Genomic DNA, 19,541 nt, shown 5'->3' with positions numbered 1-19,541 from the left:
TGACGTTTACTTAACACTTGCACAGGCTGGGCTATCAATATCGCTGCCAAGTTAGCTTAGTCTGACTCTATTCTCCTCTTTTACTAAAATTCTATATAACTAAAAGTTAATCGTTACACAAAAGTGGAGATTTAAAAGAATCGGTTCAAGTGATCCGACGCAAGCCCGGCACTGAACCTGCGACCATTTGTTAAGCATCCGTCCGCCACAAACAGGGATTAATGCATCATGCAGCCAGGGAGGGTTTGAGGCATAAGCTACTAGCTCTTGAAAATATACATACAATTACATTTCCTAAGGAAAATAAGTTAGGTATATAAGTTTTAAGGACAGTTAAAAATACAAGCTACAGTACCTTGGTCATATCATGCGAAACGAGAAGTAAGAACTCCTTCAACTAATTATCCAACGGCCCGATTCGAAGAATGATTAAGACACGTTTAAGATCTTAGAAAGATCTTCAAAAGATCGATACCTAAACCACATGTCAAAATTGACGTTGATTTCGATTCCGTAGTGATCCCAATAGATCTATCTACGATATTTCTAACTTCAAAGTGACATTGGTTGCCCGAATCGAGCTGCTTTTGTCAATAACGACATACAAACGATATCTAAATGAGAACTTATCTTCGAATCGGGCCGCAAGATCCAAGGGAAAAGATCATCCGGACGAAGACATAACTCATGGTTTAAAAATCTTCGAACGTGGTTTAAACATAGCACACGTTCATTATTCCGCGCGGCTGTGTCTAAAGTCCGTATAGGGACCGTGCGCGTTGGAGGGTCTGCCATCTTGAGGTCTGAATCGGAACCATAAACATGCACATTTACACGTCACGTGCTTTCTTGTGCATAGTAGGTTCTGCCATCTTGTGGGCTACATCGGAACAAAAAACATCACATTTACGCCTCGCGCCAAAAATCTGACGGCTCCTGTGCTGCCTCCTACAGTTCATGCACGCTCCCTATAGCCCGCATGATAGCCGACCTCCGGTAGGAGATGGCGCTGGAAGAAGAAGAAGGAAATTAATAAATACCGCTTTTCAACAGATTCTTGTTCAGGTTCGCCACTGTACAAGGTAGTTCATACTAAGAATGTACCTACATACCTACATAAGGTAAGCGACTAGGTGCCTTTTACCATGCTCTGCGTGCGACTTATACCTCCTATACGAGAGCATTCTGGTTTAGCGAGAGAGATGGTCCTGACATCGAAAAGCTTTTTCACACTTAATTATTTAAAAGTTAGTGTAAAATATTATACAATCGTAATATAATAGAGAGCTTTTCAGCCTAGTACCGTGTTTAGGCTACGTCGCTTGCTGAGTTGCCTAAGTAAGGTACGAGATTGAAGAGCTTGATTATATCACTATTGTATACAATACTTTTTCTACGAGTCATCTAAAAAAATACATTTTTACTATAAAACCTAAATAATTAATGAACATTGGTAAATACCTAAAAAAATATTATAGTTAAGTTGGGAGCCCATACGAGAACTACGCAATTATAGTTTGGTATTAACTCAAATGGCGCATCTGAGGCTAAACACTATTAAAGTGTAATTTGATATTCGCTCGAAATATTTATAAGGTCTCTTATGACGTAAGCTCGGCTGCAACCCCAGAGCGCGGTTGTGAAGTAGATGGATTACATTTACAGTCGCGTTCCGTCGTATCTATAAGGCACTCTTATTACAATATACTCTGCGTACCCAATATGATACTTTAATAATAATAATATATCTAAGCTATCTCTGCACCGACTTGGCGGCGACAAAATGTGGTTTATGGTGGCACTGCACTCTGCCGTTCGCCAAGTCAGTAAAGAATTAGTTTATATGGCCGTATACGTTCTTGCACGGAAATTAATTCAAATGGCGCATCTGAGGCTAAACACTATTAAAGTGTAATTTGATATTCGCTCTTTACATTCAAAATATTTATAAATGACAAATAAAGTAAATTGTAGTTCTCTTATGAGGTAAGCTGCGCTGCAACCCCAGAGCGCGGTCGTGAAGTAGGTAAATGGATTACAGTCGCGTTCGTCATATCTATAAGGTACTCTCATTACAATATCCTTTACGTATCCAATATGATACTCAATCTAAGCTATCTCTGCGCTGACTTAGCAGCGACAATATGTGGTTTATGGTGGCATTGCTACACTCTGCCGTTCGTTAAGTCAGTACAGAGTTAGTATAGATGGTCTCCTATGTTCTTGCATGGAAATTAACTCAAATGGCGCATCTGTGACTAAACACTGTTAAAGTGTAATTTGATATTCGCTCTTTACTCTTAAAATCTTTATAAATGACATATAAAGTAAATAGTAGTTCTTTTATGACTTAAGCTCTGCTGCAACCCCAAAGCGCGGTCGTGAAGTAGATGGATTACATTTACAGTCGCGTTATAATGATACTCCGTCTCTAGTAGCCAATATGATACTCCGTCTAAGCTATCTCTGCACCGACTTGGCAGCGACAAAATGTAGTTTATGGTGCGCTCCAAGTGCCTGAGCCGCCATATCTTCTAGGGCACTCGATCATACGGCTAGGCTAGGCTAGGTGCCTTTGACCATGCTCTCGGGGCGAGCAGTACACCTAAGTGTCGGATAACTTAAGCATTCTGATTTAGCGAGAAAGATGGTCCTGCCATCGAAAAGTTATTTCACACTTAATTATATAAAAGTTACTGTAAAATTAAATAAATAGTAGTTCTCTCATGACTTAAGCTCCGCTGCAACCCCAGAGCGCGGTCGTGAAGTAGATGGATTACAGTCGCGTTCCGTCGTATCTATAAGGCACTCTCATTAAAATATCCTCTACGTATCCAATATGATAACGTTCCACGGAAATTAGTTCACTCTTGCGCTTGAGGTTAAAACTTTAATAGTGCTTTATATAACCGTTGTATAAGAGAGGTCATAATACGATTGTACTGTGTACAGTTTGCATCGTAAAATATAGTGAGCTGCAAAATTGCATGGACACATTATGAATGGATTTCATACATAAAGTGGCTATGCTTTTGCAGCTCGGTGTACCTAAAGGAGCGTCATTGTATCTTTTGGCTTAGTTATACAACTTCGCATTCTACCATCTTTAACCACGTTAAATCTTTTGAGCATAACCGCCTCAATAGCTTGGATGCCAAACCAAGAGTATACGGCAACAACGCAAAGATAATACATACAATGCATCTGGCCAACTCTATTGTAACGCCTGCAGAAGGGTTTTTAAGACCAAGTTCGGTCTGGCCAGCCACATTAGGACCCATAACAGGGAAAATCCATAATTTGCTGGGGTCGCCGTCATCGAACTCGATGGGGAGGACTATATATATATATAATGTATATGTGTATAATGCATACATACGGCAATTTTCCGCTTCGACTGAGTTTGGACACGTTCAGAGAAGACCTGATTAGATTGGTAATATTGCTATGGGTCTGAACATCGCTGGGTCCCGAGGAAGAGGACCCAAGATGAGATGGGCAGATACCATAGTAGAAGACATGAGTGCCTGCGACGTTACAGTGGAGTGAAGTGGAAAGACAAGGAAAGTAAACCCCACAATCGGATGGGAATAATCATCATTTTGTATGAAAGTGTCGTAATTCAACAAGCCCATCTCTTTTTTATTCACTAATTATTCACGTTCGCTATTCTATAAGTGTGCACACCTATCAAGCTAAAATAAATCGAGTTCATATCAAGAAATTGTCTTTCGTGTTCCACATTACTATCAAGATACCCATCAAGTAAATGTTAGCAAGTTGTTAGCAAGTACTCTAGCTCTACTTAATATTAATTTCGTTGACAATGGCAAACATTCTCAGGCTAATAAGTAATTATGATTCAATACACTTATTAATACCATATGACGCCAACTGAACGCAAACCAATTGCTGATCACAAAAACCATGCAAGCAAGATTGCACTCTCCATTAACACTTGCTTCGTACATTTAATTCAGTTATTTTCCACGATCAATATTAAACCCTTCCGCTTTAAGAATAAAGTTGAATATTCAACGGCAGAATTGGAAGTTAAGTCGTTTCGAAAACTAAAAAATGCTGAATCATTTCACTGTCAAACAAAGCGAGGCGCTTAAGAACTCCGACAGGAGTTACTTTAAAAGAATCATATCAGCTTTTCGCGCTATTTCAATATTGAACCTTACGTTTGTAGAATAAAGTTAACTTTGCATTGGCGTTTTAAAGTTAGATATGAGTAAGCAAGAGTAAGACACAATAGTTTTCTTTGTGAGTGAAAGAGAGGAGTGTAGTTCGGCAGCTGGGTCTGGTCTAATGCACGATGTCTGGCCGGTGACGAAGATGGATGGGTCTGCTTAGCGCTTGAGAAGGAATTAAAAAGAAAATTGTTTCGAACATAGTCTCTGGTCTTAAATGTTTGACTTGATTTTGTTTAATGAGATTCTGGAAAGAACAATGAGCATTTATAAGTTTAAAGATGACATTTGAATTTCAACTACCGTCTGCTGGAAATAATAAAATTGCACCTTTTACTTAGGCAGGCGTCCGGATTTATCCCATAGCTCAGTATTTAGTCCATCACTTTCACCGAATAGCCCAGTTCATTTTAGATTCCATCAAGTCTCAATAGTCTTTAACATCCTGGCGGGTGCTGCCTCTGCGAGCGTCCCATAACACACTCTTATATCTCATTAAAGTGTCAAAATGACCTCTACATGTTGGCTCCGCGCACGCCTCATAAATGTCCGGAACACCATTGTTCCGTGATGGGTAAAGACATACAAAAATAAATAATATGGGAATTGTCCCATACACAAATCGACCTAGCTCTACAGTAAGCTCAGTAAGGCTTGTGTTGTGGGTATATATTCGTATATACACGGTACGGTGCCCGTGAGTATTGCGAGGGATTTTATCAGTATATTCGTGATCATATTTAAAGACTAAAATGTACTATAAACTTTTATGGAATTCGCCTAATTTTAGAGTTAAAGCCGCTTACAAAAAAATACATTGATGGTGATGTTGCCACTATGGGACCTAGTCCAAATATCCTTATTCATAGATGTCAAAAAGTGACAAGTAAAACTTTGCAACAAATAGGTTTTACAAAAAAAAAGTTCAAATTCTTTTTGAGTTACAGTTTTACATTGTATGTACAGTCAGTATCAATAGTAGTGGATGAAACAACGCACCAAAAGTATCTGATATTCCGGATAACTTTTCCAAATATAGATAAATCTCTAAAATGTATGTTCACAAGTATATCTTTTACCGTCTTAATTGTTCTACATATAGAACCATAACATTTTGTTAAGCTGTTCAACAATGGTAGATACTTTTGACACCTTGTTTGATCCGCTACATTTGATGCTGACTGTACAACATACAAAACATCGAATAAAAAAAACAACAAAATAATGTTCTTTTTTTGCAATTCACCAAAACTCATATAATTTTTTTTCCTTCTTTTGCCCTCAGAAATGCGTTTTTAAACTCTCTTGGGCTCCTCGTAGGCACTTTGTATTACAGTCATAACAGATAGATATAGCTAAATACTTAAATACATAGAAAACATCCATAGCTCGGAACAAATATCTGCGATGAACACGCAAATAAATGCCCTTACCAGGATTCAAACCCTGGACTCTGTGGCTTCGTGGACAGGGTCACTACCAATGGTAGGAGGCCGTTTTGAGTTCTCCATTCTCCGTAATATAATAGGATAGGTAATTTCTGAGCAATTTCTCCATTACTAAGATAGAATCTCGATCCTCGTAATTATAATGTAAGAATAAGAAATGAAAATTACTGTCAGGGTTCCGTACTCATAGCGTAACAACATTAGCATGTTGTTGAGGCTGCCGAGACATTGCAGTGCATCCCATATGTTTGCGCAGGCGCGTACAGATGACGAAAAAGTGGCGAAAAAGAGTTGGATCACTGCTGAAACGTATGCGGGGCAGCAGCCACGACCTTCTGAGAGCGTTGGCGGAGCGCCTCGACTCTTCTCTTACTCGTTACTGGGTTGAAGTGGTGATTGGCAGGCCAAGTAGAGCAGATTGTTTGCCTGCTTGTCCCTGTCAATTGAAAACATATAACTGTTATATATATGTATATAGTATTATATATTTAGTATTTTTTTTGTATTGTTCAACTAACATAGTTATTAAGATACTCTGTGACTTACAAGCTATGGATCAACTTGGTCAATTTTATTAATTATTGCTAAAAAATAGTGAAGAAAATTTTTACATTGTTATTTGATCATGTTCAAAATCAAAAACAAGGTTTGTCAGAGAGCTGCTCCCCCCCTTAGGGAATAAAATTTGTAACTAAATTTGTATTTGTTTACTAGGTCGTCAAGTAAAAAAGCGCTTTGAAACCCACTTTTTGCGTGGTCACTATTAGGGCAGGCATAGACCCGCGGAACCCTGCAGTGTTCCGGAGGCGTAGAAACGGAAAGTGGCCGGCGCAAGGACGCCCGGTGTCCCTCGCGACTTGTAGCGCAAGTCACGAGTGGCAGCGGCTAATGACTTGTGATCCTAGAGAATTATAAAATACTAGCTTATGACTTAAATCGACCGGGATATAAACCGAGAACACCTTTTATATTGTTTTTTATTGAGCTCCCGATATTTCGACGCAGCTACATGCATCTTGTTCACGGCTACAACCCGTACCCGTACGGGTACCACCCGTAGCCGTACGGATATCGGACCGTACGGACCGTACGGGCGTCGAAATATTGGGAGCTCAATAAAAACAATCACAGTTTATATCCCGAGGGGACGTTGTTAAATAAATAAATAATTGAAGAAATATGCTTATACCGTATTTTTACTACTAACAAGTTAACAAATTTATTACGAAGTTCACAATTACAATATACATAATGGATATATACAGATGATTACTATAACTAGCTTATATCTAAAATAGGCCCTTGAGGCATTGTACCAAGGATGCTGGCGGCATTTCCTCGTTGTATCGCAATACTGATACGTTGTGCGAGGAAGCCGCCAGCTCTTCGGTCACCAGTTACGTCAACCAGACGTTTCGCGATTTCTCCAAAAAACTTGTGCGCGCTGGGACCCCATGGATCTAGAGTTTCAACGCCAAATGGTACAAAATGGTACTCTCTACCGAGGCTCTTATATTTATTACGTTTTTACTACTTAAATGTTATATAGAAGTGTCATTCACGAAGACGCGTGCCTTGATATTATCATGTCATTAAAGGTTAAATTTGACAAAATGTATGTGCCAAACTTCCAAAAAACGTCTACAAATAGTTTACGTGACAGACTCCATATAAAAATGAACTTTCATGCCATATGGGAACCATCATCATCGTCATTCGACGCGAGAGGTTAGGCTCTAAGTTCTTTACTTGGACCGCCTCTCACGTTCAGGTTCTATAAGATTTGTGGCGTGCAGGGGTGTTTTTCCCACTGCTCACCGCCCATGTCTTCGAAAGCTCATTCAAACCAGTATAAAAAAAGTTCAGTTACAGATGAGATAATTCCGGAAAAATTCCTTAAAGTTGGATATTGTCTCAGAAATTTCAGGAGAAAATCGGGGAAATTACTATACTGGAAATGAGAATTTTCAATCTCCATACATAAATGTATCGATATTGTATCATTCCTCGCGTTGTCCCGGCATTTTTCCACGGCTCATAGGAGCTTGGGGTCCGCTTGGCAACTAATCACAAGAATTGGCGTAAACACTAGTTTTTACGAAAGCGACTGCCATCTAACCTTCCAACCTAGAGGGTAAACTAGGACTTATTGGGATTAGTGCGGTTTCCTCACGATGTTTTTTCACCGAAAAACGACTGGGATCAAATGATATTTCGTACATAAATTCCGAAAAACTCATTGGTACGAGCCGGGGTTTGAAGCCGCGAGCTCCAGATTACAAGTCGCACGCTCGTACCGCTAGGCCACCAGCGTTTGAAATTTTCAATTGTATATTAAATAAATAAATATTATAGGACATTATTACACAAATTGACTAAGTACCACAGTAAACTCAATAATGCTTGTGTTTAGACCCTCGTACTTAGACAACGATATATAAATATTTATAAATACTTAAATACATAGAAACACCCATGACTCAGGAACAAATATCCATGCTCATCACACAAATACATACCCTTACCAGGATTTGAACCCGGGACCATCAGCTTCGTAGGCAGGGTCACTACCCACTAGGCCAAACCGGTCGTCAGATAGATAGATATTATTCGTGATTATTAATGACAGATGGACCAAAATAGCCACTAGCTGGCATCTCCAGAGTAGTCGTGGCAGAGGCAGACCGAGAAAAAAATGGCGGGACGACTTGGATGCGTTTCAGCGAGACTGGCGGGATCACCACAGGGAGGATTGGAAAGCGAGAGGGGAGGTCACACAAATAGGCTAGTAAAAAAAACTAATTATTCGTGGTTTTGGAATATTTCCAGCCGCACACTGGTTTTAAGAAGTTCGTCTCACCAGTATTCTGTAAGCGTTTGCAACACAGAGCAGACGCAGCGAGTTCGTTTGCATGCATTCTTCTCTAAACTAGTTTCGTACGAAAGTGACTAACTAAATATTTCAACGTGGGATCCTTGAAAATAGGTTAAGTAATGGTTGTGTGTGTCGGGTCGGGGTGTGAAATGGTGCGTGTTTTGTATTTATTTATTTTTTTATTTTATACTACGTCGGTGGCAAACAAGCATACGGCCCGCCTGATAGGAAGCAGTATCCGTAGCCTATGTACACCTGCATCTCCAGAGGAGTTACATGCGCGTTGCCGACCCTAACCCCTTCCCGCCCCTCGTTGAGCTCTGGCAACCTTACTCACCGGCAGGAACACAACAGTATGAATAGGGTCTAGTGTTATTTGGCTGCGATTTTCTGTAAGGTGGAGGTACTTCCCCAGTTGGGCTCTGCTCTAGATCTGGAATGACATCCGCTGTGCTGTGCTCTACCACACAAAGCGAGATGACATTCACAATGCCCATACCTCTCTTGTGGAAGGAGTTAAAGGACGTACCCGGGTCCAGAGGGTCTTTGAATACGGCAAAAACAGAAAGGATTATGATTTTAGCATCAACAGTAGCGGACCTCGCGTTGTCCCGGCATTTTGTCACGGCTCATGGGAGCCTGGGGTCCGCTTGACAACTAATTCTCAGAACTGGAGTAGACACTAGTTTTTATGAAAGCGACTGCCATCTGACCTTCCAACCCAGAGGGTAAACTAGGCCTTATTGGGATTAGTCCGGTTTCCTCACGATGTTTTACTTCACCGAAAAGCGACCGGTAATTAGTACATTACGATATAAGTGCGATAAATAGGAAATTCGAAACGAGTGGCGATAAATTAAAACACGACCGAAGAGAGTGTTTTAAATCGACACGAGTTGCGAATTACCATTTGCACATGTATCGTACAACGTTTTACAGTACATATATAATAATATAATATATAATAATTCAGCCTATATACGTCCCACTGCTGGGCACAGGCCTCCTCTCATGTGCGAGAGGGCTCGGGCTATAGTCCCCACGCTAGCCCAATGCGGATTGGGGACTTCACATACACCTTTGAATTTCTTCGCAGATGTATGCAGGTTTCCTCACGATGTTTTCCTTCACCGAAAAGCTAGTGGTAAATATCAAATGATATTTCGTACATAAGTTCCGAAAAACTCATTGGTACGAGCCAGGATTTGAACCCGCGACCTCCGGATTGAAAGTCGGACGTCATATCCACTCGGCCACCACCGCTTTTACAGTGCATATGGCCCTTTAAATTTTTGGCATAAGCTACATAATGTGCTAATTATCGCACTAGTGCGGTAGAGTAGCACTATATGTACTGTAAATGATATTTCGTATGTAAGTTCCTAAAAACTCATTGGTACGAGCCGGGGTATGAACCCGCGACCTCCGGATTGCAAGTACTTCTGTATATGAAGTAGTTACTTACCTACATCTATTCCGTGGCCACTGATAGAGCCGGTAGCCAATAAATGTGCTTTTGGTAGACGTTGACGATGTAATTACCGTGTGTAGTGGCTAGAATAATATGGATAATACTTATTTAATATAATTGGCGAGATCAAAGCCACACGACTCCGCTGGCTCGGTCACCTAGAGAGGTTGGGAGAGGATCGTGCCGTGAGAAGAGCGTATGTGGGGCACCCGGGTGGAAAACGTCCGTCTGGGCGTCCCAGATACCGCTGGAGGTACGAAGTCCTAAAAGACCTGTTCGCCCTCGGAATACCCAACTGGCGTGAAGTGGCGCAGGATAGGGCAGAGTGGCGCTCTCTTGTGTCAGAGGCCAAGATCCTGTTTGGGTCACTGAGCCAGTGAAGAAGAAGATTCAACTTCAACATTTATTTAGCAAATAGGCCACAAGGGCACTTTTACACGTCAACATGGAATTTACATAATTACAAGAAAAATCAAACACATCAACAATAATAAAATACAATTAACTGAAAATATTAATGCAAACTAAACTATTATTATTACTTAGAGATGTGTAAAGCACGTATAAAGTCTCTAAATGTCGAATTATAAAAGAAAACTATAATAATAATTATAAAAAACACAAACAGATACAAAAAAAATCTAAAATTATTTAGAGGTGTATATAGGTCTAAGGGTAAGAAGTATATGATTATACAGTTTACAGTACATATGGTGCTACTTTATAGCACTAGTGCGAAAATTTGCATATTACGTTACTGTGTCGAACATTTAAAGGGCCGTATGTACTGTAAAACGTTGTACGATACATGTGCGTTTTTTTGCTCAGGGCAAGAGAAACTGTAGTTAAATCCTGTAGGAAAGTCCTAGGAAAGTATTTTTCAGTTTATTTTATTTATGCATTCATTAGTAGTTCATCATTTCATTTTTAATATATTTAAATATCTGTACCTGTTCATTTTCCGTACAATATTCATCAATTTATTTTTAACATCTGAGCGTTTCTTTTTTTGTCACTTTTTTATGTGATCCTTTTTGCCACTTTTGTGTTATTTCTAGTCACGATCGGGAGCTCTTTTCATGCTTACGGAGAAAAAAGGTGTCCCAAAATTTTCCAAACTTTCCTTTTTGTCACCGCCATATAAAGTATATGGGGAAATGGTACCACAATAGGAATAAACTCTGGGACATTTTTTATCCCACAAGGATCCAAAGAGCTCGAGATTTTGAGTAGAAAAAAAAAACATAAAATTCATGAAAAAATACAAAATTAATGAAAGTGGCATTATTTTAAAGAATCGCTTATCTAAGTATCTGTACCATTTAATATTTTGAAGAAAAAAAAAAATGTTTTCGTGTCGTATCCACACTAAGCGAGCACTTGTCTTGATCGCACACTATTTATTTACAGATGTGAGAGAGCTATGTGTGCACACACGCTGGGGGCACTGGCAGTAGATTGATAGGTAATTCAACAACTCGTAGTTTACGAGAAGTCGGTTTCATAAAGTAATAGTAAAAAATAAGGTTTTTATCATTTTTTATTAATTCCCACGGTATTTTTTTTATGTAATAGGCTGCAAACGAGCAGACAAGAAGCAACATCGGAGGAGCCACTTATGCGTTGCCAACCTTTGAGAACCCTAAAAACCTGCTTCTTGAAGAACCCCATGTCATAGCGCAAGGGAAACACCTCAGAAGGTAGCTCATTCCACAACTTGCACGTAAATATTGTCTTTTTTTTTAATTTATTTAAAAAAATACTTATGGCTAGGCATACAAAAGTTTCGCCAAACTGAAGAAAGAAATTATACAAAGTTTTTTCGACGTCCTGCAAGCACTTAATTAAAGAGACAGCATTAGCTAAGCGAGGTTTTAGAATTAGCTAAGCGTGCACTTTTCATATTCGTATGTTTCATGTTTGTTAGACAACAACAGGATTTTTGTATGCATTTCATGAAACTGGTGAAAATATAGTGCAGATTACAATTTTACAGTTCATGAATTAAGACCAGCCTGGGTCTTTTTAAAAGTTAGAGAGAGGCATACTCCAGTCCAGTCCAGTCTAAGCGAACTCTGCGCTGTTTTTAACATGATAAAATGTAGATAATGTAGAGATACCATGCATAATAAACGTCATATTATCTTAGTCATTTTGATCAGAAAACAAGCAAATACATAATTGTAAAGCTTGGTCTGACTCTATTTAACCCCTTAAAGGGATAAGTTCGCCTTTGTACTAATGATTAGTGTTTTTTTTTTCCTGTTTCGTTTTCATTTTTTTACAATAAAGTGTTTTATTTTAATACTACGTCAGTGGTAAACAAGCATACGGCCCGCCTGAACCCTAACACTCCGCACCCTCATTGAGCTTTGGCAACCTTACTCACCGGCAGGAACATAACACTATGAGTAGTGTCTAGTGTTATTTGGCTGCGGTTTTCTGTAAGGTGGAGGAACTTCCCCAGTTGAGCTCTGCTCTAGATCTGGAAAGAGATCCGCTGTGGTGTGTCCTACCACACAAAGGGAGATGACATTCATCGTTTTTACTAAGGTCTGTTTTTTTATTCCGTAGACTAAAATGACGTTTCATATGTAAGACATGACATTTCTTAGTACCACATTAAATGTCATTTTAGTCTACGGAATAAAAAAAACAGAATATAGGTACTACTAATTTCAGGTATTTAACCATAACCTCGTGCCCTTGTGCCGTACTCTCAGTCCAGTTACTGACCTCCTTCTTTTTTTTATTTTTCTCCTAATAACGTAGTATTTGGAAGATTAATACGCCAGTGCTAATGCATATCATTATTATGAGTGGTTTTTCATAAATGTGCTTTGATGTATGAGTATTTTGGACTAGTATGGCTAGCATGCCCACGTCAATTTTCATAAATGAAAAAAAAATGTGACAATCTTACTAAAATCAACCTAGCCCCACGGTAAGCTTTATAAGGTTTGTGTTGTGGGTACTAGACGATAATATACATAAAATATAGTTATAGAGGCTGTTTATTTAGTCACCTGCAATATTTGACGACCGGTTTGGCCTAGTGGGTAGTGACCCTGCCTACGAAGCTGATGGTCCCGGGTTCAAATCCTAGGAAGGACATGTATTCGTGTGATGAGCATGGATATTTGTTCCTGGGTCATGGGTGTTTTCTATGTATTTAAGTATTTATAAATATTTATATATTGTATATATCGTTGTCTAAGTACCCTCAACACAAGCCTTATTGAGATTACTGTGGGACTTAGTCAATTTGTGTAATAATGTCCTATAATATTTATTTATTTATTTAATTTACGGAGTGAATATATAGGTCATACTGAACAACTTTTTCTATGGGACCAACCCCGATATCGCGAAAAAAACAGGCTGTTTCATGCATTTTGGCTGTCTGACCTTAACATTTTCTATGGGAGTTGATCCCATAGTAAAACTTGCTCAGTTATGACCTATATATTCACCCTGTCAATGATTACAGGTGAGTTAGACTTACTCGAGAGATGACAGTAAATTTAGTGGACTACAAAACTTACTGTGACAATACGCCTCTATACTCAATTCTCTTTGGTCAAACTCATGCTAGGCTGTCGACGTCTTTCATTTCGCTTTAAGTGAAAAGTATAGACAATTTGCATAAATATTGAAATGAAAGAGATCTGTGGGGACTTAGAGTCTTTTTTCTTTCTTTTATCTAATTTCCTATTTAACCTTATTCAGATCGGAATGTAGGGGAGAGTCGGATATATCGTACCAGTTTTTACATAAACTTGGATATTTTGTTTTTGGAGGTAGTTACAAATATGTTTTACTGTGCATATAAAAGTTCAGTTACTTGGTCACATTCATTATGAAGATGAGCATTCTGAGATTAAATTAACCAAGTCAAAATGCATTTCTTCGGTACGCCATCGGTACGATTTACCCGACCAGTTGGTTAAATCGTACCACCCATAATTAAATTGTATCTATGGGACGTTTTGCAAGTTTTTTGCTTATTTTAGGTTTGAATAACAAATATTTATTACGGGAATCCGAAATCATACTTACACGACTCAAAAATACTTGGTCGTTTAAATCGTAGGTACCTATGCCAGTATGCTATAGTACGATTTAAACGACTAGCTATTTTTATTAAATAATCAGTATAATAACCAAACCAAAAACTAGACAATTTTTAACACGTACACAGTAAGCCCGTTTATGTTTATAGTAATATACTTTTAATTTGGTATTTTTAACTTATATTGACCATAAGTTATGGTATTACAAATACATATTAAAAATTAGATCAAGTCCAACGAAAAACCTATTTATTCTCTCTTTTAATCGATGGTAGTCATATGCCATATCTGATAAGATTATTGAGCTTAATTCTATTAGAGCACTGTTTGGTGCATTATGTGTAAATAAACTAAGTTGTTTAGTGGGAAAACTAGATGTGGTACGATTTATCCGGCGGTACGATATAGCCGAATCTCCTAAAGACAATAGGCAAGTCATACTTATTCGCAAATTCCCAGGAACGTTTTTTATAATTACTTTTCATATATTATAGTTTAATATGTCGTCATTTTTAATAACGTAATGAAAGGCATACTACTATACCTAATCCACGAGATACATAATGTTATTTTGGTGTAATGGTTATAGGACATAATATATGTACACTTCGTCTAATATACAGTTCCATAATTATAACATACTTTAAAATATATTTGTTCTAACATTATATAATTATATATAGTTCTCTTTAATAGAAATAAAAGATTCTCAGAAAAGTGGGTTAGGTTAGGTTAAAACTGTGATCCCAAACAAACGAATGTCTGGCAAAAAAAGAGTTAGGTTAGGTTAGAACAGTTCTAACCTAACCTAACTCTTAACTGTGACACCATATAAAAAAATAATGCTTTTTATCGTGTAAAGTATGTTGTTATATTAAAATATAATATAAGTAACAAAAGACATTATACAATATGTCTTTATACTAGTTAAAAATTAATAAAAAATAGGCATTTCATATCAATTATGGTTTAGGTTAAATCATAATATAATAAAATCTACTTATAATAATAATTACATTATAACAAGTAATAATATATGAAATGGCATTATGGCAAGTGTATGATAGGATTTTTGTAAGTATATTATACATTACACACCCGGTAATGTCATCATTAATGTCTGTAATGTCAAATGTAATGTAATGTCAAAATTTTACGTGTATAATGACACTCCCACACTTTTTTTTGTTCAATTCGACGAAGAGTTAGCTTAGATTAGACTGACTAGCTGGTAATGGTACAGGTCATCTATAAATTAATTTACTTGTTATTTTTTTAATTATTTATTTTATTAATTATTAAGTAACTAAATATTTTTTAAAGTATCGATTTCCAAATCACATTTGTCACATCTATGTATAGATATTCAATCCGTCAATACCAGTACTTCGGTATTGTGAATATGATTAGGATAACATGTTTTCAATAATGAATATATTCACCGTTTTTCTAATTCCTCCTAACAAGCTTCCATTTTGTTCTAAAAAACTACACGAGTTTCCTTTGTAGCAAGAAAAAGAAAAACGAAAAACTGACCGAATGCATCGGAGAATTCGACGAAAATCATAAATCGAAGAGTGGATATGCAAATCCTACGTCATTAGAACGTACGTAGCCTGAAAACCTTTCGTATCTATCATTCATTAGCAGTACTGGTACTAACCATGTAGATAAAAACGTCATAAGTCTAGGAAAAACTAAGACTTTTAAGCCCTTTTGGAATGACTAGGTAGAATCGAACACGACATTTTTTACAATCCCCCGCACAAAGACCGCCCCACAAGCAAACCGTACAAACACTGTCAATGTGTGAGTGAAAAAAATCCCACTGACCCCCCACACATACGCGACGCCGCGAAAAAATCACCGACACAAAGAAAGTCTACCGAAAACTTCAATACGAACTTTTACACGCATACTTTTATAACCCTCACACAGATGATATACGTACGAGGATGGTTGGCTTGTGTGCGTGGATGCAGCGCGTTGAGATGCAAGCTAAACTTAGATGTCGATGTGTGTGTGCTCACAGTTGCAAGATCCGAAAACTTGGTAGAGACGCATGTGCACGCAACTTGCAGCATTAACCCCAACCCAAACCTAACCTTACGGAAATTGGTATAAGGGCGAATTTTATTTGATGCGTTTGGCCTATAAGGCTTTTTGAGTGTGAAGCTTGCTGCGCAAGCGGGTAGTTTTCATATAAAACTTGGTGGCGCGAGATGCAGCGAGTGAGACAGAGATAATGCATCTCTTTCACCACCCGCCGCCCGCGGCAGGGGGAGGGGGGCAGTGTCGCGTTGATGAACATTTCTCTCGTTTTTCTTTATTTTTACGCGAATCGTTTTTAAAGGGTTTCGTCATAATTGCTAAGAGATTATGTTGACAGGGGTGTTCCTGGGACGGAGTAAACAAATACTGTCACGTGTCTTGGATTACAATTATTCGCACGATAAAAAATATTCTGGACGAAAAAAATATTCACATTTCTCAATTTTTCATGATGCTGATCCCTTTGTTACGGTCATTCCGAATACTTTTATTTATACAGCGAATATAAAGTGAACAGTAGAACTATTCATTCTATTGTATATTCGCTGATATATTTCTGAATTAATAAATAAAGTTTGAACAAAACGCAAAAGTAACATTACACGTATATGAACTAATAGAAACAAAACGCTGAAAAAAACAAAACGACTCAAGTAAACACGCCGGTCGCGGAACGCGGGAAAACCTTTCCCGCCTTTTCTCTGAGACGTTTTTGCAAAGATTTCTAATGCGAATCTTATAAGAATATATAGAACTTACAAATGTATATTTTGAATTATTATGTAGAAAGTAAGATTCTAACAGGAAAAATAACAGTTTAATGATAGTTGGATAGATAAAAGAATGCTTTTGTTTCAACGAACTGGCGATGGCGGCCAGTTCCAAAACCATTATTAAAATTGGCTTTTTAAATTTACGTTCCGTTCGTGCACTCAGAATTTCACTGGCCAGTATTTTTAAATTTGGAAAACCTAGGATGATCCGTGTTTAGGCATATTTCAGGCACATCCACAGCGAGGGGAAGAGAAAAACAAAAAAACGTCCGTCGGGCGGCAGTTAGGCAGCAGCCACGGCGCGCGCCGGCCGCGTCCATCCTTCATATTATTTTATTACGTGTTTCATTTCGCGTAGCCTTTGGACGGCGCTAGTTGTGCGGCGCGAACGTGAAAATTGTGACTTTGGACCCTAAATCATGGAAACGTTTCACTCGACAAACAAAAATTATTATCCCTCGGCAAAATTATTCAAAATAACCGCAACTATACGCAGTTCAAACTAGGTTTTCGTTTCTATCTTTTTGTTTGACACAAACTACAGTTAAAGTTTTAGTTGGTATTTCTTGTTTTTTTAACAAACCGGGAAGATGACACTGTAAGCGACAAGGACTCGTACACAAGAATTAAGAAGGAGAACAGAAGAGAGGTAGAACATGGCACTTGCATCCTCTGTGAGCTTGTACTACTCGATAGTGCAGCGGGCGGCGAGGCACTATTTAGAAGATTACTGTCATACAGGTAAGATTAGAAAAAAACTAGTTTTATTTTTAAATCGCGTCCTCAATTAAAAAATATTGTAGTACAGAACAGAGGAAATATTTTAAAATTGTATTCGTGTTCAAAAAAACAACGGCGTAAAGAAATGAACAAAAAATAACTATAAAAGATCAAAAAACCATCATTTAAATTAATGTTGTTTATTATTTCTGTTCCGCTCTAGCCCGTACAAAAATATACTTACATAATTCATCTAATTCCATTTATTTGCCTTACAAGTATATTAATACTGTAATATTTACATTTACAGTAATATTTACATTTACAGTTCTAATTAAAGGTACACGTAAAAATGATTCGTGATTAATCATTTAAATAGAATGTTGAATGAATAAAAAAAAATACCTAAATACTCAAGCATTTCAGAAATAATGGGTTACTTCCTAGAAGAGAGTATTCAAGTTTTTGAAATTTTTAATGCAAATTATTAATTATTATATGATAATGATGACAAAGTTATCATTAGTTTGTCATTCATCATGATGATTGTAAAAAAAAGTACTTATTTGATTATGACAATTAGCAAGACACAAAATCGCGTCAAAGAAGTAATAAAGTTAAACGAATATAGTTGAAATCTAGCACCTAACTTGCCGACGGAACTTTAGTCTAATTAGCCAGTTATGGTAACTATCATACATACATTATATGTATGAATATGTATGAGCGCGAGACGGTTCATCATAGTCATGATGGATGCTAAATAATGACACCTGTTCACTGCCCGACTGTAGTTGGGTCAAAATAATTTTCGTTGTCTTGTTTTTTGACCCCAAAAAATGTGACGGAGTGAATATGGGGTGAAATTAACTTTTAAACTCAAGAGAATTATATCTACAGCTAGAAAGACATGCAATGGCACTCAACTTTTTTGAGTGGCCAGAAACAAGTCACCGAAAAGAATTTTGATCCAGATGCGATTTGAGACATATCTTTATTTAATATTGCAAATCCAATAGTTAACCCTTTTTATTTAACGGACCAGATGCTAAAAATTCCAAATTTCATTCCACAAAAAATACTGCATAAGAGCAAAATAACTACAAAAAGGTCTAGTACCACTTAACTCGGACGCTTTAGTGAAGTGTTATTTCGGATGACTACGGCGCTATTTTGTATTATGCTAAGAAAGTTTAAGTTAAAACTAGATGTTTTTTTTTCCCTGACCTTTCTTTTAAAATACCACTGTAAAACAACTTAACAAATTTCCTGAATTAGGCTGTAATAGGGCAGGAGCATTTTCCAGTTTACAATAAGTTTTGGAAAAAAATACATTTTTGGTACAATATTTTAACGCTTACCGTACTTTTCTTTCCACAAGCAACTTAACTCATCGAGCCAATTCTAACAATTCCAAACACAATTAATTTGCGTTATTTTATCACAGAGATCCCATGGACACTTTCTGTCTCCCTCATCAAATCGGCTCCATGTCATCATAATATTGCATTGTCATCTGAATGAAATGCATATGGATGAAAAATTTCAGCTCAATCGTGAATCGGGAAAATTTTAAAATTTAGCTTCCAAAATTTGACCCTCACTAACTAATAGGGCAAGTTAAATAAAAGCTTATAAAATATCATATTTTACAAGCTTTTATTTAACCTATAAAAATTATCATTCCTATAGGAAAAGTATTCGAAAACGAAAGGTATAAAACTAAGTGCAACAATACACTACGTCCGCCGGCACTCAGCTGGTAATTACACTACACTTATAAACAATTTAAATTGAAAAAAAAATGAAAAATATTTATTTCCTTATGAAGTAAAGGTTTACAAATTGGCATAAGTGGTTGGAGCTTCCTTTTAGTTGAATGAACCTAAATTAAAAGCGTTTTTAAAAAAAAATATAACTAATTGACTACTTA

At 37.4% G+C, this 19,541-nt stretch overlaps 1 protein-coding gene across 1 annotated transcript in view; it reads left to right on the top strand.

Moving 5' to 3' along the window:
• Positions 1-17,544: 17,544 nt before the first annotated feature.
• Positions 17,545-19,541, top strand: part of LOC133533268 (zinc finger protein 3) — a 72,919-nt gene continuing 70,922 nt past the window's right edge. The window contains exon 1 of the mRNA XM_061872226.1: positions 17,545-17,629. Within this exon, the coding sequence (XP_061728210.1) occupies positions 17,545-17,629 (85 nt within the window). The remainder of the gene's footprint in view (positions 17,630-19,541) is intronic.

The sequence above is a fragment of the Cydia pomonella genome, unplaced genomic scaffold (assembly GCF_033807575.1).
Source record: "Cydia pomonella isolate Wapato2018A unplaced genomic scaffold, ilCydPomo1 PGA_scaffold_146, whole genome shotgun sequence".
NCBI classification, from domain to species: Eukaryota; Metazoa; Arthropoda; class Insecta; order Lepidoptera; family Tortricidae; genus Cydia; species Cydia pomonella.
This window is presented reverse-complemented; position numbering and strand designations above follow the sequence as displayed.